Source organism: Ursus maritimus, unplaced genomic scaffold (assembly GCF_017311325.1).
Source record: "Ursus maritimus isolate PB19 unplaced genomic scaffold, ASM1731132v1 scaffold_12, whole genome shotgun sequence".
In the NCBI taxonomy this organism is placed as follows: Eukaryota; Metazoa; Chordata; class Mammalia; order Carnivora; family Ursidae; genus Ursus; species Ursus maritimus.
This window is the reverse complement of record NW_024423564.1, coordinates 14,891,375-14,913,124: the sequence shown is the minus strand read 5'-3', so window position 1 is coordinate 14,913,124 and position 21,750 is coordinate 14,891,375. Positions and strand designations below refer to the sequence as shown.

The 21,750-nt window shown below is 39.2% G+C and overlaps 1 protein-coding gene and 1 pseudogene across 1 annotated transcript in view; one reads left to right on the top strand and one right to left on the bottom strand.

Annotated features, from left to right (window-relative positions):
• Positions 1-21,750, top strand: part of FAM102B (family with sequence similarity 102 member B) — an 82,606-nt gene that overhangs the window by 24,430 nt on the left and 36,426 nt on the right. The window contains exon 2 of the mRNA XM_008704216.2: positions 15,546-15,666. Within this exon, the coding sequence (XP_008702438.2) occupies positions 15,546-15,666 (121 nt within the window). The remainder of the gene's footprint in view (positions 1-15,545; positions 15,667-21,750) is intronic.
• Positions 2,735-4,933, bottom strand: LOC103674976 (annotated as a pseudogene).

Here is a 21,750-nt window from a genome sequence, read left to right as displayed (position 1 = left end):
TTTGGATCTTAACCCCTTGTTGGATATATGATTTACAAATATTTTCTCCTATTCAGTAGACTACCTTTTCATTTTGTTGATGGTTTCCTTTGCTCTGCAGAAGCTTCTTAGATTGGTGTGATGCTATTTGTCTGTTTTTTGTCACCTTTGCTTTTAGAGTCAAACCTCAAAAATCATTGTCAAGAATTACATCAAGGAACTTACCCACCTGAGTTTTCTTCTGGGAGTTTTATGATTTCAGGTCTTATGTTCAAGTCTTTAATCCAGTTTGAGTTAATTTTTGTATATGGTGTAAGATAGTGGTCTAATTTCATTCTTTAGCACGTGACTGTCCAGTGGTGAACTTTAGCAAGTCGTTTCGTTAGAGTCATAGGAGCAGAATCCAAGTTTCATGGAGTCAGGGAGTGAGTAGAAGCAGCAGAAGTGTTGAGTGTAATTGTGCTTTGGGGAACTTTGTTAATGAAGAGGAGAGAAGTAAATTAGGTAAAAGGGGGGAAAACAGGAAAAAACAACAGTTTTATGTATTTATTTTTAGGATGGAGACCCAAACATGATTCTAGGTTGAGGCAAAGAAACAGTATAAGAAAAAATAGGGGTAAAAATATTTAAAACAAACCCATGATTGAACACCTTTCTGTTATCTCAAAGAAAAAAAGAATTTTCTGTCCTGAAACCTGTTTACTGGTTTCACAAGAAATTCTCAGGCTTTTCCTAATCAAATGCTATTTCCAAACATTGTGGCTTAGAAAGTAGCTTACACCCAAGTCTTATTTTATCTTAATGAAATGAGGAAGTAACCATAGTATTGATTTTGGACCTTACATGTTTGCTCCATTTCGTTTTAGTGAGTCATCATTAGCATAGCATTAGAATAAACTCATTTCGTGACATTTTCTTTCTAGTTAAAATTTTATATATTTCCTTATTCGCAGACTGCAACCACATCTCAATAGCAACTTTTGGGAATTCTCTAGTGCTGGTGTCTAAACATAAAATTGTTAACATTTTCTTTTTAAGTTGTTAGCATTTTATCTTCTATTGTTCTCTTTTGAGGCCAGTGCAGCGTCTCAAAGGTTTTGCTTTTGTTTTGTGTTTTTTTAAGTATCACATCTGTGTACCAGCCTGGACACAAAGGTCTCCACATTTTGGTCACTTCTTATGGGTAAGGAATGACTTTCAGAAAGCTCAGATGAGTATCTTCCTTGGAGTGTCCTATAGACATCACTGTTTTCTCTGCGTCCAAGGCAGAGACAATTTTAGAAATGACAGCCCCAGGAACATAGAAAAGATTGTTCATAGTCCCTGCAAAAGAAAATAATTGGTTCCAAAATCTTGCTCATAGGCTAAATTAATAAAGAAACTTTTATAAGCAACCATAAATTTCCTTTACAATTTCTATTAATGCATTTCTATTCATGGAAAAATTAACTCACTCATTAAGTTACTAATATAGATGAGAAGCATTTGGTAATTATATACAGCTGAGCACTATGAGCTCTCTCATTATACTAATATAGTGTAAGCCTTCGTGAAGCAACTAGGAATTCAGTAATACCTGCAATATTAGCTCTTGCCACCTCCTCATTTGGAAAACTATATTAGTGCCAACTGATAGTAAGACAGAATGAGAGTTATTTTTACTAAGGTCACCCATATAAAACCAGCATACAAAAAAGAAAGAGAGAAGCTATTTAAAATATTCATTGCAGTTTTTCTAACTCACCTACTCTGCACTCCCTGGGATTTTCTTCCAGCTGAGAAATGGTATCAGACCTGTCAAGCAACACGGTGTGATGCATAATACGGTGGTCACAGTCAGCAGGAGATACCGCGGTGGGTGTCTGCCACTCAAGAAATCTCCCAGCGCACATGCTCAGTATAGTCCTTCTCTGGTCAACCCCTAACTGCATCCTTTCATGGCCACCCAGATCTCTCCCCTCTTCCATCTCGTCCCCAGACATCCCTTCAAAGTAGCACTCACTAGACTGTGTTGCCATGACTTTTATTTTAATTCACTTCTTTTGCGTTTTTCCTCCTTATTTTATCATTCTCGTTATTTTAAGAATTACCAAGACAGCCAGAGTAGGGCCTTCGCAGCACAGTTTTCTTGCTATTTTGTCACATTCCAGCTGTGTCACTGGCTCATTTCACGCCCAGTCTCAAGCATTCTACATTCTCCTCCTCCTTATCTATATCTCCAAATCAGTCCTGATGGCCTGTGTATGTTCTTTAGAATTCACTACTTAATATCGCTGTAACAGATAAACCTCCTCTGATACTCTAAAGTTCCCTTTCAATAATTACGCTTGTGAAAATACTGAAGGGGGAGTACTTCCGTCACACACATCAAAACTTCATTCAAGTCCCATCTTTCTTGCTCGCAATATCTCTTATTTGCAAGGCAGCTCCAGATACATATAAAATGTCCCAGGAGTTTATCAAAACAAGAGAATAATTTTACCCAGGAACTCAAGAATTGTATCATAGAAAAAGCTTTTGAGTGAAGTCTGGATTCATAACATTTTGTTCTTTACACAGTGCTATATATATATAATTTTTATATAATTAATACAATATATATGTAATTTATATAATGTATAGATAAATATCATTTAATTTTCTGGCATCTGGGTGGCTCAGTCAGTTAAGTGTCCAACTCTTGATCTCAGCTTAGGGCTTGATCTCAGGGTTGTGAGTCCAAGCCGCACATTGGGCTCCACGCTGAGCATGAAGCCTACTTAAAAAAAAAGAAAGAACGAATGAAAAGAAAAGAAAAGAAAAGAGAAAAGAAAGAAAGAAATTAGACTTGAGCCCAAGTCTTCTGAGCCTAAACTTTGCTCCCTCTCCAGTAGACTATGTAGATAATGTTGGATGGTAGGAAAAGGGAGAGAAGCTGTTATTTTTACACATATTTTTGACTATTCAGAAGGAATGAAAAAGTCCTTTTGTTCAAAAGTAAAGTATTTTTTTAAAAAAACAGATAACATATGGACTTGGTTTCTTCCCTTTTTTTTTTTATTCTTAAGGTCTAACTTTTAATTCATTTTTCTTATTCTTACACAATTCAAGTGTCTCATTTAGAAAAGGCACCTGAGTGCTTTGCTTTGCTTTGCTTTGTTGTTGTTTTGGGTGTTTTTAGTCCTTACATGTCTGACAGAATATCCTTTTTTCCTTTAGACACAATGCAGAGTTTGGGCTAGGTATAGAATCCACAGTTCACATCTGCTTCTTGGTTCTGCGAAGTTAATCCCTTTTCCCTTTGTTTTTAAGAGTTGTGGAGAACATATTTTCATTCCTATGTACATAACTTGATTTTAAGTACATGTGTTCATGAAGGACTTCACCTTATTGAAATAGGGAAGCTTTGTGTAGTTTTCTATTTTTTTCCCCTCAATTAAAGATTTGATTTATTCAAGTACCCGAAAACATTCTACAGTGGAAACCGTTATTAGACACTGCTGGTACTGTGCTATGGCCCGCACACATACTGCCACACTGTTTTCAGAGGACCTGAAATGCCACTGATAGTTTAAAAACTCTACACCTGGTGGCGAAGTGAGGAAGACAATTTAATGCTTCATCCGGATCCAGAGGTGCATCAGATCAAAGGACAACTCCCGTCAGCAAACAGGTGCTTCATGATGATATCCAAGAAGAAGTGGTCGGTGATGGACAATTCAGAAATGCTTCCCCAAAAGGCGGATCGTACTTTAAAAAGTTTCAGGTCACAACCCTTGCTGAAAACACTGATGCCCAACACACTGATTCTCGGTCCAGGAAACACGGGTCTTCCAGGTTCCACATGGCTGGGGTGCCCCAACAATCACGTTTCTGTGCTGTAACTATGAGGCTTCTTTGGACCGGGCAGAGAGCCGGTGGGATCTGTACATCATCAGTCATGGTGGATGGCAGGGTAAAAAATTATCCAAATGACGATGAATGAGGCAAAAGATGTCATAAACCCTTCTTCCGTGAACTCCCATGTGCCACCGTATTCTTCCTCACTTATCTGTAGGTAGTTGCTGAAGCAGAGGTACAGGACCCCTGCATTGATCAGGCAGAATCCTGCTGTTCCCAAGAAACCCTGCAAAGCTGACACTCCCCCAAATGACACCTAGGACCACAGCGATGATCTGTCGAAACCAGTAGATCACATCTAAAAATTCATCCTTGTCCTCCTGGACCGCATCGCTCCGCAACACCGTGCTTCAGACAGAGACTTTGAGGGCCCCGTTGGCCAGCTGCAGCTATGGTGGCTCTTTTTTTTTTTTTTTAATTTGTGTAGTTTTCATTAAATTTTCCTAAACTATCCTGTGTATTCTTAAATTTCTAGTATAAGGTCTTTCCTTAGATTAGGAGTGGGTTTTTTTCTGTTACTTCATTTTTTTACTGTGTTTTCTGTGCTGTCCTTTCTAGAAGGTAGGGAGGTAATGCTATGTAGAATGTGTACATTTACAGCAAAATAAATTAATTTTCTTGGATGATAAAATGTTGTCAAAAATATTTATTTTGATACATGGGAATCGTGAAATTTTAGTATCTAGTTTAACTCTTGTTTCTAAATGAAGAAGTTGAAGCCCCAGTAGGTTAAATGACTAGTCGCAACTCACTTACCTGGTTTATAATAGAAGACATCTTGGTTCTCTATCCTTTGCTCTTTCCATACATCATCCTGCTTTTCTTTCACTGGCTGTTCAGCTGAGAAGTTATAGATAGAAAAACTATATGTTAACTGACAGGTGAGCTGGGTGCTAGTCTTTCCTTTTTTATATTATTCTACTGGTTTCTATTAAATGTTTAGAAATGCGATCAACAAGTATATAGGGGGCGCCTGGGTGGCTCAGTCGTTAAGCGTCTGCCTTCGGCTCAGGGCGTGATCCCAGGGTCTTGGCATCGAGCCCTGCGTCGGGCTCCCTGCTCTGCTGGGAGCCTGCTTCTTCCTCTCCCACTCCCCCTGCTTGTGTTCCCTCTCTCGCTGGCTGTCTCTCTCTCTCTGTCAAATAAATAAATAAAATCTCTTAAAAAAAAGTATATAGAAAAAATAATCTATGACTATATGTATGGGAACTTAAAAAATACAAGTCTCTTTAGGTGAACATAAATTCATATTTTACTCATAAAAACAACTACTCAGTTATACTATAAAAATTGGCATAATTTTACATACTTTTCAAAAAATGACTTTTCTTGTTAGGACATCTGCTAAGTCACTGAATGACAGTCTTTCTTGTGTGAGACTACAAAGATTTTTTTTTTTAATATATTCAGCAGATTATGAACATTCAAGTATTCAGACATTTATTTGGGGACCTCCTGTACACCAAGTGTGTGTCTCTAAATGAAATTTCTCATCAGAACAGTTCTGGGTTGGGGAGCCTGGGTGGCTCAGTCGATTGAGTGTCCAACTCCTGGTTTCGGCTCAGGTCATGATCTCAGGGGCTGCGCATCAGGCTCCATGCTCAGCAGGGAGTCTGCTTGAGATTCTCTCTCTCCCTCCCCTTCTGCTCCTCTCCCCCCTTCCTTCCTTCTCTCTCTCTCTCAAATGTATAAACAAATAAAATCTTTAAAAAAAAAAAACAGTTCTGGGCAATGAACAGTGATCTGTCAACAAACTTGCCTGCATTAGAGCATGTTCTTTTCTCTTCCCTTCCTCACGATGAAAGAGGAGCCCCTTCTGTCGAGGGCCAATCTCCCCAGTTATTGTCCGGTTCACATCCCCTCTGACATTCTCAGAGGTGGGTCCTCCCTGCTGCCATTACTCAGCCCCCCTCAAATCTTTGACTTTTTCTCTTTAGTGGTTCTTTCCTCTCAGCGCTAAAACATGCTTAAGTCTCCTGCATGTTAGTTGAAATCTTTCTACCCCATGTCCCCATCCGCGTACCACCTTCGTTTTCTCCAGTTTATTACTACTGTGTCTTCCTCCTATAGTAATCTGCCTCCCACCCTCACCTTTGCACTGAAACTACACTTGCTGGTATTCTCGTGACTTCACTGTTGCTGCTTTTTCTTCATCATCTTACCTGCCCCCTCTGCCACATTTGATATTCTTGGGCAACACCTTCCTAAAAATCCTTTCCTTGGTTTCAGTGACAACAGGATCTCCTTTGCTTCTGCATTTACCCTTTGGTTTCCTTCACCTGCCCCCTTCTTCTCCCATACCTTACATATTAGTGTTCCCTAGAGTTCCAGACTCCACCCTCTTCCCTTCTTACTCTACCGCTCTCCCTGAATGGCCTTATCCATTCCCATGATCTCGATGACCATTAACCTGCTGAGGACTTAATGTTTGTATTTTCAGCCCTGCCCTCTTTTTGAGTTCTAGGTCTCTGTATCTGGCTACCTACTGGACATTTCCAAATGAGGGACTCTCAGGCTCCTCAACCTCAAAACGTCCAAACTTTGGATCATCATTTCCTTCACTGTCTAACACTACCAGCAGAATGAATGAATGAATGAATGAATGAATGAAATGAATAATGAATGAATGAAAATCCCCTGTGCTCAATTTTTTCCACTGAGTGATAGTACTGTCCACCCAGTTACACAAGCCAAAAATGCCTCTAGAGTGCGAGAGATTCATGTACACTTAGTGTTGTAATTAAAAGTCACAGTTTTACAGAAAACACAGATCTCATTTATCCTTGGAGTCTTAAAATATTTATTTTTGCTTCAGTTCCCAAAGTTTCATTTTCTCATGAATCTGTATCTCTTAGAAAATAGAAACATCCATTGATTGTTGAAGAAAATTCTCTGCTTATAAATTTAATCATTATTTCTCTCGGGGCAGGGGGCAAATGTAGGTAGACTTAGAACTGCTTATATTCTTAATAATAACAACTTCTAACATTTATTATTGAGATCCACTATAAGCTAGGCACTGTTCCAAACACTGTGTGTAATAATTCACTTAGTTTCCAAAAACTCCCTTGAGGTGTAGGTACTATTACCACCCGTGTTTCGTGGATGAGGAAACGGAAGTGCAGAGAAGTTAGGGAACATGTCCAGTGTGACAGCTGGCAAGTAGCAGAGGCAAGATTTGGACCCAAGCAGACTGGCTCTGGATACACTTAACCTCCCTACAATAATACTGTCTGGCAAAACAGCCTGCATTCCTCCCAGCAATTTTTTGATCACTGTTTCTAAAAAGTTAAAATATTTCAAATTACCAAGACGTGGCATAATTTTAAATATATGTATAGAGTATACATATGCAAGTTATTCTTAGAATATTAAATAATGCAGTTTGCTGGTACAATAACTAAGTTACAAAAAAGGGATCCAAAATTTTCACTGTATTTTATATTAATATTTTAAAGACTTTTTCAATTTTTTTTTACTCTTGAAGAATTAGCAGTGGCCATAGCAACATTTATCTTCTTTTAAGTCCTTTGCTTATGTATTTCACAATCAGCAACTTTATCGTTTATCTTAGAAATACTTGACTTTCCACAGTATCAACACAAATCCTATTCTCTTGCTTTGTTTCTTGTAAGTGGTTAAGCAACCATATAAAACTCATAGGAAATTAATGACTCACATAACGGAAAACATTACTAAATGTGACTTTTGTCTCAGTTGCCAAGTAGTCTGAGTTTGTTTCCATGGTAACCCATCAGTATAACAAACTGTCACGAACTAGCTTTGCCACTTTTTTTTTGTTTGTTTGTGTAGTTTGGACAGCTTTCTGGCAGCTGTGTGTATGTGCATGTATATTCGCGTGCGTGTGTACACATTAAAGATTATCACAAAATAATTCTGAGTAATTGCCTTGGGCATACAAAATTTTTCCTTTATTTAGAGAAATTGCTTAATACTCCAGGGCTATTATTCTGATGATATAAAATCGAAAAGATTGCCTAAATTGTCATATCTTTTTCTACTTGAATTCCTTTTAAGAAAGGACATAGCTATTTTTAAGCTTATAAATTTTTAGAATTTGGTTCAAATATTGGTTCATTTGAAATATGTATAATCATAGAAGCATCTGCCAGAGACAAGACAGAGAAAAAAGGAAAGTAGGACAACGTCCTAGGAGATGAGGACTGAATGGAATGATGGAGGAAGCCAACTCCGCCACTTCTTGCCAGCCCCTCCCCTGGTTGGCAGTACTCTAGGATACAGAATGGCAGACACTGAGGCATTCAGGGAACCAAGGTAGACCACGTCATACATGATACCAGGCTTTCACCTGAAGGCTGAGTTGGGGAATGATTCCTAGAGCAGGTTGTGACTAAACTAAGTGAGTAAGAATTAAATTGGTAAATGTAGGAAGTTGAAAGGTAGAGTAGACAGCATACAGAGGAAAGAAAACCTCATGAACAAGGCATACAAATGAGAAATAGTGTGAAGTAAATGGGGAATGACAAGCAGTATGAGACAGAAAGGGTCAAGAGACTAAAGATAAGCAGGGACCTAATCATGGCCATGTAAAGTAGGTTGGAGCTTATCTTCCAAGATATGGGGAAGTGGTGAAGGATTTTATTATTTTTTTAAAGATAGATTTATTTTAGAGAGAGAGTGAGGGCGAGAGCCAGAGGGAGAGAGACTCTCAAGCAGACTCTGCACTGAGCACGGGGTCGGATGCAGGGCTCAATCCCACAACCCTGAGATCAGGACCTGAACGAAAACCAAGAGTCAGACAATTAACTGACTGAGCTACTTAGGCACCCCATCAGGGGAGGATTTTAAACAGAGGAATGACATTATGAAATTTGTATTTTAGAAGGAGCTCTCTGGTAGCCATGAGAAAGGGAGATTTGAGTGAGGACCATTTAGGAGGCTGTTGCCATATTTCAGGGAAGAGCTATTAAGGGACTGAATTAGGGTAGTGGTGCTAGACGCAGAAAAGGTGTTGATTTAGGAATAACTATGAAGTAGCATAGACAGGAATTGGTAGCTGGGACTGTTTGTGACTGATGCATGACATGTATTCATTCAGTCAACAAATATTTATCTAGTGTTTACTGTGGTTGGCAGTGTATTATCCAGCGTGTTTTGCTGGGCTCTTATTTTTGCCTTCATCATTTCTGAGTTTCTCCTCCAGTAAGGATTCTTTGTTGTGTGATATCATGAGTTAATTAATGATCATGGTACACTTTTCATAGCCTTAGTTCATCCCAACCTGATCTCTTGGCTCATTAGACTTTCTTTCTCTCGCATAAGAACCTGTTCCAGAGTCTTAGAGTATATATCAGTCTACTACTTGGGAGACAGTATTTATGTGTCTGGATAGTGTCTTAATTCCCAGCAAGTGGATCTGAGCTTATTTGTGGCCTCATTGGATGGGGCTACACAGGTCATGAAAAATATGTACAATATATACAAAAATATGCAGGAAACATTTCATCCATAATATTTTATTTTTTAACTTTATTGAAGTGTAATTGACAAATTAATTATATATGCTTAAGATGTACAATTTGATGGGGCGCTTGGGTGACTCAGTTGGTTGGATGTCCAACTCTTGATTTTGGCTCAGGTCATGATCTTAGGGTCCTGGGATTGAACCCCACATCGGGCTCCCTGCTCAGTAGGAAGTCTGCTTGAGATTCTCCCTCTCCTTCTGCCCCTCCCCCGAGTCACTCGTTCACTCTTGCTCTCTTGCACTCTCACTCTCTTGCAAATCTTTTAAAAAAAAGATGTACAACTTGAGATGTTTAGATTTATGTATACATTGTAAAATGATGACCACAATCAAGCTAATTAACGTATCCATCACCTCACGTAATTACCTTTTTTTTCTGGTGAGAACATTTAAGATCTACTCTTTTGACAAATTAAAAATATGCAATACAGCATTGTTAACTATGGTCACCATGCTGTCCATTAGATCTCCAGAACTTATTCATCTTGCCTAACTGAATTCTGTACCCTTTGGCCAACATCTTCCCCTTTTTCCCACTTTCTAACTCCTGGCTACCGCCATCCTATTCATTGAGTTCCACTATTTTAGATTCCACATATAAGTGAAGTCATGCGATATTTGTCTTTCTGTGTTTGACTTACTTCACTAGCATAATGTCCTCCACCCTTACCCGTGTTACTACATTTACTTTTTTGTGGCTGAGTAACATTCCTCTTTGTGTGTGTGTGTGTGTGTGTGTGTGTGTGTGAGAGAGAGAGAGACACATTTTCTTTAGTCATCCCTTGACAGATATTTAGGTTGTGTCCATGTCTCAGCTACTATGAACAGTGCTGCAGTGAACATGGGAGCACAAATATCTCTTCAAGATGTCAATTTCATTTCCTTTGGATATGTATGGATCATATGGTAATTCTATTTTTAATTTTTAAGGAACCTCCATACTGTTTTTCGTAATAGCTATGGGGCAGAGGGAGAGATAGAAGCAGACTCCCTGCTGAGCAGGCAGCCCGATGAGGTTCAATCCCAGGACCCTGAGATCATGACCTGAGCAGGCTCCCTGCTGAGCAAGCAAGGAGCCTGATGCAGGGCTCAGTCCCAGGACCCTAGGATCATGACTGGGCCGAAGGCAGATGCTTAACCAACTGAGCTACCTAGGTGTCCCAATCATGTGGTTTTCCTCTTTCTTTCTTTTACTGTGGTTTATCACATTGATTTGCATAGGATGATCCTTGTAATGTGTTATGAAATTCAGTTTGCCAGTATTTTATTTAAAAGTTTTGCATCTGTGTTCATCAGGGATATTGGCCTTTAGTTTTCTTTTTTTGTGGTATCCTTGGCTTTGGTATCAGAGTGATGCTGGCCTCATAAAATGAATTTCAAAGTACTGTCTTCTTCTATCTTTTGGAAGAGTTTAAGAAGGACCTTTTATACTGCATAAAAGCAATTTACACACCATTATTACAATATTACATTATTCTGTATTTGTCTAAATATTTACCTTTACCAGTGAGATTTACACTTCCGTACACTTTCGTGATGGGAACATAGGATTATGGAAGTGTATTTTTTCCTTTAAGATTTAATGTCACATCTTTTATGAAAACATGTACTTCATCTCTGTTCCACACTTTAATTTCAGCTATCTGCCCACATTTATGATGCTGTGCTAAATTTTTTAATTTCTTCCCAAGCCGACCAGACTTAATGTTGCCTTCGTCTACTCTCCAGCCAAACTAGATCAGTATTTCTGTAAATATTCCTTTCCTGTTCGTTTTAAAGATTTTTATTTATTTTAGAGAGAGACAGAATGCACACGAGTTGGGGGGTAGGGCAGAGGGAGAGGGAGAGAAGCAGACTCCCTGCTGAGCATGGAGTCCAACTCAGGGCTTCATCTCACGACCTTGAGATCATGACCTGAGCTGAAACCAAGAGTCAGATGCCTCTGCTTGTTTGTTTTTTAAGAGAAACACCCACATAGAGAGTTCACTTGACTTCTTTTACTTTTGTTACTCGGGCCAAAGCTCCCATTTGTGCAAATGGTATCATATACTTTTTGGTATGTAAAGGCTGCTGCCTTATAAGGGTGTCTTAAACTAGATAAAAGTCTAAAGATGTGCTTCTGTGGGGTGCCTGGGTGGCTCCGTCAATTAAGGGTCTGACTCTTGATCTCAGCTCAGGTCTTGATCTCAAGGTCTTGAGTTCAAGCCTCACATTGGACTCCACACTGGGCGTGGAGCCAAATAAATAAATAAATAATGTGTTTCTGTAATTAGTATTGTTGAGGAATTATTGTTATTTCACAAACAAATGAAAAGTAACTGAACATAAAACAAAGTTTTAGGGTTTTGCAGTATTAATAGATTTTTTTGTACATATGACATAAGGTCTAGGATAATTGGCTGAATAACATTTTTTTTTTAAGATTTTATTTATTTGACAGAGAGAGAGACAGCCAGCGAGAGAGGGAACACGAGTGGAGAGGAAGAAGCAGGCTCCCCGCGGAGGAGCCCCATGAGGGGCTCCATCCCAGAACGCCGGGATCACGCCCTGAGCCGAAGGCAGACTCTTAACGACTGAGCCACCCAGGCGCCCCTGGCTGAATAACCTTTTAAGACACCGTTCAATTTTCATATGTTAGCCAACAAAGGTTTTAGGGGTTTTTTTAGGCAACTGGGGGGAGGGCATGACTTGTAATGTTATACACCCCTGTTCCCATTTTTGGATTTTTCAGTTCTTGACTACGTTTTTTAGTTTGTTGATTCGGTTTTTATTTAACAAAGTTATAAATGCACATAGTTTAGAGTCTAAGTTGTACAGGCAACTTGTGGAAAACTGCAGTCCCCAATCATCTACCCATTTCCCACATGGTCTGACAGGGAAAAAAAACGGGAATTCTTCTCTCTCCTGTCTTCCATCCTTCTGGTGTTTGTCCCTTTACTGCATTCAGTGGCAGAGGGCAAGTGAGCCTGGTTGACCTAGTCTGTAGAGGCCCACAGAGAAGGGTAGAGTGGATCTGGAATGACAAATAGAATATCAAGGCCAGGGGCGCCTGGGTAGCTTAGTCGGTTAATAACGTATCTGCCTTTGGCTCAGGTCATGATCTCAGGGTCCTGGGATCGAGCCCTGCGTCGGGCTCCCTGCTCACTGGGGAGCCTACTTCTCCCTCTCCCTCTGCAGCTCCCCCTGCTTGTTCTCGCTCTTGCTATCTCTCTCACTAAAATAAATGGATAAATCTTTAACCCAGTAGTTTGATTTCCATGAGTACTTTTTAGTTCCCTGTGTGTTCTGTTTTATGGCATCCAATTCCTTTATGGTAGATGCAGTTTTTTTTCTGTCTCTCTGAGAATCTTTTTTTCTTCTTCCAGCATAGACTCTGTTTTTTAAAGTTGCCTTTTTGCCATTCATTTTGGTCTCAGTTTGTTCATATTAAGAGACTTCCCTCAAATGCTTACTCATATTTAACTGTGAGGCAGTTAAAGTTGCTTAGAGGCTTTGTACCCGTAGAGGGTGTTCATTGATTCAGATTTTTACTGTAGATTGAGCTGCTGAGTCATTTTGTGACCCTCAACATTCATCTCATTAAAGCTTTTCTTTGGGTCTGGTTGTATTCTCCAGAGAATGCTCTTCTTACATCTTCTTAAAGAATATATCCTGAGAAGCCAGGTTAGGGGAAGAAGGTTGGAAATCTAAGCATTCAGTCAGTCGTCTTTCATCCTGTGTCCACCCCGCCCCCCCACCCAATATGGTCATGCTGTGGTGCTATTTTCAATACCTGCCCTCAGGTCGGGTAATACAGAGATCCCTCTGCTGTACCTCATCAGGAGCATCAATCTTCTGCAGGAGTCAGGAAGATCTGAGGGTCTCTTTCTAAAAGAGGTTTCAATCAGTTTTTCTGCCATTTGTCCCTCCTTCATTCCACTTAATGCTAATTTAAGATACCTGCTTTTGGCTTTCACCATTACCAGCTTAATGTTCAGCTTTCTTTGATTTGCTAAATCATTATCACTTGTAAATCCCTGGCCATTTATTTTTGTTTCCTCTCTGGTTCTCTTTGTCCTTGCTAGATGATGCCTTAAAAATTAAATAGGATGTTTTGGAGAGCAGAGGTAGGTTAATACATGCTCTCAATCTGCTGTCTTTAACTAGAGGTTTTTATGTAATTTTTTTTGAAGTAAAATACAGGGGTTGTTTTGGTTTTGGTTTTAAATGTCTGATTCCTGATCATATGTCAGTGAGCTCAGAGACAGGCACAACTAAGTGCCTGGAGGCACAGGGTGCTCCTGAAGGGTCCAGCCCTTCGGTATACCTGCACACCTTTTTTAGGAGCTCCAGAGGCCATGACTGATGCCTCCATCAAGTCTTGAGGCCCCAAGATGTTGAGAGGGAAACAACAATTTAAAAAATTCTAATTTTATTTTTTCCTCTTTGTTATTTGCATTATTATTCACTATTTTTTCAAAAATTCATTTATGTTTAAGTATGCATGTTAGCTACTGCCTGTCTTGCTGGGGATGCCTCATGTTGCCTGACGAATTCCTCCAGATCCATTCTTCGCCAAATAACTCATTCTGCCTGTGTTGTGACCATACAAATAAATTCCACTCCTGCTGGATTTCAAGGAAACTCCCCTAAGAACACATACATTCTAGGGGCGCCTGGGTGGCTCAGTCGGTTGAGCATCCATCTCTTGATTTAGGCACAGGTCATGATCTCATGGGTCGTGAGATCTAGCCCAGGAGGGGCTCCAAGCTCAGCTGGGAGTCTGGCTGAGATTCTCTCCCTCTCCCCGACCCCACATGCACTCTCCCTCTCTCTCAGGTAAATAAATCTTTTTTAAAAATTAAAAAAAAAAGAATACATACATTCTCTTCACATCATAATTCATTAAATCACTAAAGGTTCCTAATGAAAAAAATAAAATACCTAAAGTTATCACATTGAAACCTGTGATAAAATACATGCCCTCCTCTCCCCTTTGTGTGTCTGTTCATATGTGTATAAGTGAACATACATGTGCATACCACATACAAAGCCATACTTGGTTATGGTTTTTAAATGATTTTTGTTTTTGTGATTCCTGTTCTTGGATTTCTGTGTGTTGATAGACAAATCCATGAAACCAGACTGATTGATCCCAATACAAATTCATTTTATTCACTGAGGCAGCTACCAGTTGCCTGTCACATTCATTCATCACATCAGTTGTTCCTAACTGTCCTCAACCTTTATCTAAATTTTCAATTCATTCACCAGCCCCTGTCATCCTATAGAAATAACCTCACCTTTTACTTTCCCAAGAAAATTAAAAAGTATTCAACCTGGGTTCTCTTGCCTTTCCCTTTTGGTTTTCTCTTTATTTTCACCCATTGTCTTTCTTTTCTTCCCATGTTAGAGGAATAATTATCCTTCCATTTTAAGGCCAAGCCCCCTACACTTACATAAAACAAAGAGGGAACAGCAGGTACAAAGGCCTGGAAACTTGAAAGAGCAGAGTTGGTGGGGAAAATACAGATTTTTCTTTACGGACAAGTAGGCTTTTGAGTTAAATGGGCCTGGTTTGAATGCTAGTGCTGCAACTTCCTGCCTAAATGACCTTGAGTTAACTTTTCTCCTTGTGCTTCATCTTTCTTATCTATAAAGTGGATGCCAGCTACCTCATAGGGTTGCTGTGAGATTAAATAGCATGTGGTAAGCTGACAGCAAATGGTAGTTGCTGTTGCTGTTATGGCTGGAACAGGAGTAAAACTATAGCAGTAGTTCATTTCAGAATAAGTGTTTGTTTACATTTCTGTCTCTGATACTAACTGTAAACTACAAGCCCTACAAGGTTAGGAACACTGTCATTCTCATCTTCATATCTCAGACACCTAGCACATAACCAGCACATCAAAAATAAACATGTATTATGTGCTGAATGAATGAGTAGTGAAGCTTCAATTTATATTGATTAAATTGATAAGTAATTTCACTTTTTTTTAAATTTAAGTTTGTATGGAAATTAAAACCTTCTAAAGATTTTCAGATCACATTGTTAGAAGTTTGTTATCTTCATGTTTCCAAATACTGGCTTTTAATCTATCACTTTTGCATTATAGATCTATCTGAGTGAAAGAGTGTGTGTGCTTTTTTTAACCTGTCATCAATAGTAATTAATTGTTTCTCTCCTTTTTTCCTCATTCAGGGAAGTGGTGCAAGCAAACTGTGTTCACTGGAGGAAGAAGTTCTCCTTTATGTGCAAAATGAGTGCAAGTGCCGCGACAGGCATCCTGGATCCTTGTATCTACAGAGTATCTGTGAGGAAGGTATAAAAATAGCCGATTACGTCTCCCCTTTCAGAAACCATAATTAGTTCCATAGTCAGTGACTCACTTTATTTAGCTCTACTTCATCATTAGAACTGTTATATGTAATTCCATTTCACACTTGCAACAATAATTTAAATTACTGTGACAAATAGGATTTAAGAAAATCTGAAGTCATAAAGTATTACTCAAGAACCTTGTCTCGCTATCACTATACATTTAAGTATTTACCCTATTTGTGTTATTTGGTGGGGGGGGGGCTCTATCAATCTTTATCCTTCCATTCATTAAATTTCTCATTGTTAGGCATTATTTTAGGGACTTTGCATACATTCTAACAACAACCGTGAAAATGGGTATTATTTTTTGTAATTTGGGGAAAACTGAGGTTCAGAGAGGTGGTCACTTGCCCAAATTCACATAGCTAGGAAATGGCAAAATGGGGACTCAAACACAAATCTTTCTAATTCCAAGGCCCTGTTTTGTTTGTTTGTTTGTTTGTTTTTAAGATTTTATTTATTTGACAGAGAGTGACAGCCACCGAGAGAGGGAACACAAGCAGGGGGAGTGGGAGAGGAAGATGCAGGCTCCCAGCAGAGCAGGGAGCCCCATGCAGGGCTCGATCCCAGGACTCTGGGATCCCACCCTGAGCCAGAGGCAGATGCTTAGTGACTGAGCCACCCAGGCGCCCCTCTGTTTTGTTTTTTATATCATTTCCTTTCCACATTTTAGCTTGAGGTGTGTTACCAGTAATCTACAAAGATGGTAATCTCAGGTGGATCAACTTAATATATATAGAAATATGTGATCTTACTTTTTTGAGGGTGAAAAAGAGGGAATCCATTTGTCACCACTACAGGTCAATGAAACTCTATTGGCTTTGAAATGTAACCTTTATGTTACATCTTATATACATTTTTTAATTAGATTTTGTTTAGTTTTTGGAGAGAGAGACAGAGCAGGAGTGCACAAGCAGGGGGAGCAGCAGGCAGAGGGGGAGAGGGAGAAGCAGACTCCCCTCTGAGCAGGGAGCCTGATGCGGGGCTCAATCCCAGAACCCTGGGATCATGACCTGAGCCGAAGGCAGACGCTTAACCGACTGAGCCACCCAGGCACCCCTACAGCTTACATACGTTTTTTTAAATTACCAGTATAATACATATACATGTTCAAAAATTAAGGGAGGAATTTAGAATGAAATGGAGGAGTCCCTTGCCTTGTTCTTTTCCATTCCAGTCTTGTGGCCTCCTTTATGAGATAAAAAGTTGTATTTTTAACTTTCTTTCTCTGCTTTTTTGAGTGAACTGATAGCACTGTGTTGTGTGTGGCTGTTTTTTGCTATATTGCTTAATCTACTCAGTTAAGATATAACATACATACATATATACATTTTATAGGTGTTAAGGCTCTAATGAAAATAGACCTCTGAAACAGTCTAACTTGGAGCAGCAGTAATTGCATCAAGGCTTCCCTAAGGGAAGGATAATGCAGTGAAAGTGTGTATGTCGTCATGGTGACCTAGGTTTGAGTCCCAGATATACTGCTTATTAACTGTGAGACCTTAGGCAGTTCTCCTGACTTTCTAAAAATCAGTTTCTTCATTCAAGCTAAGAGTATAATAATTGCTTTCTCTAGAAGTTATAAAGATTAACTGAGATACAAGTAAAGCATTCTACCTTCTTCTCTTTCTACTTTAATTGCTGCTGTGGCTCTTATATTGAAACCTTTACTAAATGGAGTTCTAGTCATGATTTTTGAAAGATGACCAGTCAATCTTTGACTTTTAATAAAAAGAAAACATATAACCAGTTTAGAGTAAAGCATAACTGCTCATTAAAGACACTCAGAGTCCATTACAAAAAAAAAAAAAAAAAAACGTAATTTTTTTTTGTAATTTAAGGTAGGACTTGTTCATATGGAATAAACCAGTTCCTCAGATTATGATGGTTTGGTGTATTAGTTAGGGCACATACAGTAAGCTGCTGAAGCAGATACCCAAATAGACAATGACTTAAACAGGATAGAGGTTTATGTCTCTCTTGGGTAATAGCCAAGGGGTCCAGGGCTGGTAGAGCAGCTCTGCCATCTTCACCAAATGGTTCCCATCTTAAATCCAAGGGAATTACTCCAATCTTGTTATCTTCCAACCAATGAGAAAAGAGAAAAGGCCACATGAGAATGAAAGTGAGAACCCATAAAGAAAAATTAGTAAACTCATTTATATAAACATATTCTGGATTGCAAAAAAAAAATACCTTAAGCAAAGCTATAAATTAGGGGAAGACATCTGAAAACCATGTCAGAGGACTAATTTCCTTGGTTTGGAAAAAGCTCCCCAAATAAATCAAGAAGAAAAGATTAACCTTTTAGAAAAATAGGCAAGGAACAGAATATATATTTCACAAAATGGAAAATATAAATAGCTTTCAAACCTATAAAAAATTACTCAGTCTCATTCATGTATATTAAAACTACAAATAAAGCACCATTTTTTATCTATAAATTTAACAAAGATCAAAAAGTTAGATAGTGCACTCTGTTGCCTAGGACACAGGGAAGCAGTCCCTCACCTGTCAACAAATATGTGAGTTCCTACAAAGTGCCAGGTACTATTCTAGGCACTGAATGGACAGTGGTGAACTGGAATGCGTTCCTGCCCTCAAGGACTCTATTTTCTGGTTGGACCTGGGGGGAAGAGTGATAGGAAAGACAGAGAGTAAGCGTGTAACCAAATAAAATTGTTTTAGATGGTAATAGTGTTATATATACAATATAATGAGATAATAGAGAATAACTCGGGGAGAGGAAATCATTTTAGGAAATTAGGGGAGACTTCTCTGAACGGTAACATTTGAAGAGAAGGCACCAATGTAAAGATCTAGGGAGTAGGACCTTGTATTAGTCAAGGTTTTCCAGAGAAACAGAAAGGTAGTGGAGACTTCTCTGAAAGGTAACACTTGAAGAGGAGGCACCCTTGTAAAGATCTAGGGAATGACCATTCTAAAGGAGTAGGACCTTGTATTAACTAATATAGTCAAGGTTCCCCAGAGAAACAGAATCAACAGAGTGGAGAGGTAGCTATATAGATATAGATTTATTATAAGGAATTGGCGTACACAATTATGGAGGCCAAGAACTCCCACGATCTCCCATCTGCAAGCTGGAGATGGCTGGTGGTGTAATTCCAGTCTGAGTCCAAAGGCCTGAGAACCAGGAAACCAATGGTGTAAGTTCAAGTCAAAGCCTGAGCTAATTAGGAGTGCTGCTGGTGTAAGTCCTAGTCTGAAAGCAGGAGAAAACCAATGTCCCAATTCAAACAGTCAGGTGAAGAGAGAGAATTTACCCTTCCTCAGCTTGTCTTCTATTCAGACCAACAGATTGGATGATGCCCACCCACACTGAGGAAAGCAATCTGCTTTCCTCAGTTGACTGATTAAAATGTTAATCTCATCCAGAAACACCCTCACAGACATAGTCAGAAATAGTGTTTAACCATATATCTGGGCACCCCATGACCCAGCAAGTTGGCACATCAAATTAACCATCCCATACCTGAAAGTGAAAAGGCCCTGTGTTAGTTTCCTGGAGCTGCTATATCAAAGTACCACAAACTGGGTGGCTTAAAACAACACAGAGGTATTGTCTTATTGTTCTGGAGGTCAGAAGTCAAAATCAAGGTGTCAGCAGGGCCATGCTGTAAAGGCTCCAGAAGTTGTTCCATGCCTTTCTCCTAACTTTTGGTAGCTCTGGGCATTCCTTGGCTTGTAGATGCATCACTCCAGTTACATGGCTGCCTTCTCCGTTTGTGTCTTCACATCATCTTCCCACTGGGTGTGTCTGTGACTATGTTCAAATCTCCTTTTTTTTTAATGAGGGTACCAGTTATGTTGGATTAGGACCTCATTCTAACTAGATTACCTATGTATTTCCAAATAAGGTCACATCCCAAGGTACTGGAAGTTAGGACTTCAAAATATCTTGGGGGGTGGGAGGGGAAATGCACAATATAATCCATAACAGTCCCCAAAATGATAATAAACCTGGGTATTTATGCTTCTGAAATTAATAGACCACCTTATTAAAGACCACCCATCCCTCTGAGAACACCCAGAAAACTTAGATAAAATATTAAAAACAGCTGCTTGAAGGCAGTAAGGAGTTAAGAAGCTTAGAGTCATAGACAAGGGAAGCATAAAGAGATGAGCCTGACATTTGGCATTGCTTTTTCCCCTCAAAGCATTTGCTAAGTTGCAAGCAGTGGTTAAGAAGCTGAACTGAAAGCAGTGACAAAAAAAGCTAGCTAAGATCCCAGCAATTTTACAAGACTAAAGGGACAAAAACTGGAGTCCAGAACCCATCAGCATGAAGGGCCCTTGGTAAATACCCCAAACTTTTCATTGGGACTCCCTAAGAGCTTCAGCCTAGAAGGAGGTAGTGGATATAGATCAGCCTGTATAAAGATTGAAACTCAGCTTCTAATCTGCTTATTAATCCCTGCTTAGATGAAGGTGATCTGCCCCGATCAGAACTTGCCAGAAGCAAATGTGTATCTTCTCTGAAGGAAAATAACATTATTCTGAGCCTCAAATTACTTCTTCAAATTATCATGCAACAAAAATACCAAGAGACATGACTGCATAACCAAAAATCAAAAGGAAAATAGATAATGAAAACAGACTCATGGAAGATACAGTTTTGGGAATATCGGAGACAAGCTTTTATAGTAACTGTAATGAGTGAACAATATGAGGAATTTTATTACAGAAGTAGAAACTATAAAGAAAAAAGCAAATTGAATTCTAGAACTGAGAAATGAAATAACTAAAATTTAAAGCTAAATAGAGCTTTTAAAGCCATCACCTGGCTGGCTTAGTCAGTAGAGCATGCGACTCTTGATCTCGGGGTTGTGAGTCTGAGCCCTATGTTGCATGTAGAGATTACTTTTTTAAAAAATCTTTAAAATATAATAAGTAAATAAATAAAGCTAAATAGATAAAAATATCAACAGGCGGATATAACATCAGGCTTACCAAGACCGAAGAGAGGTTTGGTAAACTGGAAAATAAGACAAAAGAAAATATCCAGACAAAATCACAGAAAGAGAGTAGAAAATACAAAAAAGAATGTAAGACGTGAGAAACAGTATAAAGGTCTAACATATATGTAATTGGAGCCCTGAGGGAAACAGAGAGAGAGAGAGAGAGGAAAAAGATTGTGGCTGAGAATCTTCTAAAACTGATGAAAAATACCAAGCCACAGATTCAGAAGTATTGTAAACCCCATTTAGGTTAAACAACAAATCTGTCATGTTTAAATGACAGAAGACCAGCCTGGCCAGAAGATGGAAAAGATGGAGAGGGAAAGCTCTTGGTGATGACGATGGAGGCACTAGATCAGGTAGGGCGTTATAAGACATGGTAATGAGTTTGGATTTTATTCTAATTACAATTGGAATCCATTTGTGGATTTTACTAAGATATGATCTTCTAAGATCAGTTTTGCTGCTGTGTAGAGGATGCGTTGCAGATAGACTGTAGGTGGTAGGGGTAGTTCAGGTGAGGAATGCTTGTATTGGCATGGATCTATAACCACAGATGGTATGATTCGTGATATATTTCTGGTGGTAGACCCCCACTAATGGATTGGATGTGGTAAATGAGGGGAAAAGAATTGAGGATAACTCTTAGACCTTTGCCTGACCATATAGGAAGGTAATTGTGCTATTTATTGAAATGGCAAAAGCTCAGAGTGAAATAATTTTGGGAACTGATAAGAAATCAGCAGACCTATTTTGGCCATGTTAAATTGGAGGTGTCTATGAGATACCAAGTAGGAATGTCCAGTAGTCATTTAAAGATACCGGTCTGACACTCAGGGGAGAAGTCAGACTAGAGACAGAGACATGAGAATTACCAGCATACAGTTTTTATTTAAAGCTACAGACCTGGGACGCCTGGTTGGCTTAGTTGGTTAAGCGTCCAACTCTTATTTTTGGCTCAGGTCACGATGTCAGGGTCATGAGATATAGCCCCACATTGGGCTCCATACTGAGAGTGGAGCCTGCTTGGGATTCTCTCCCCCTCT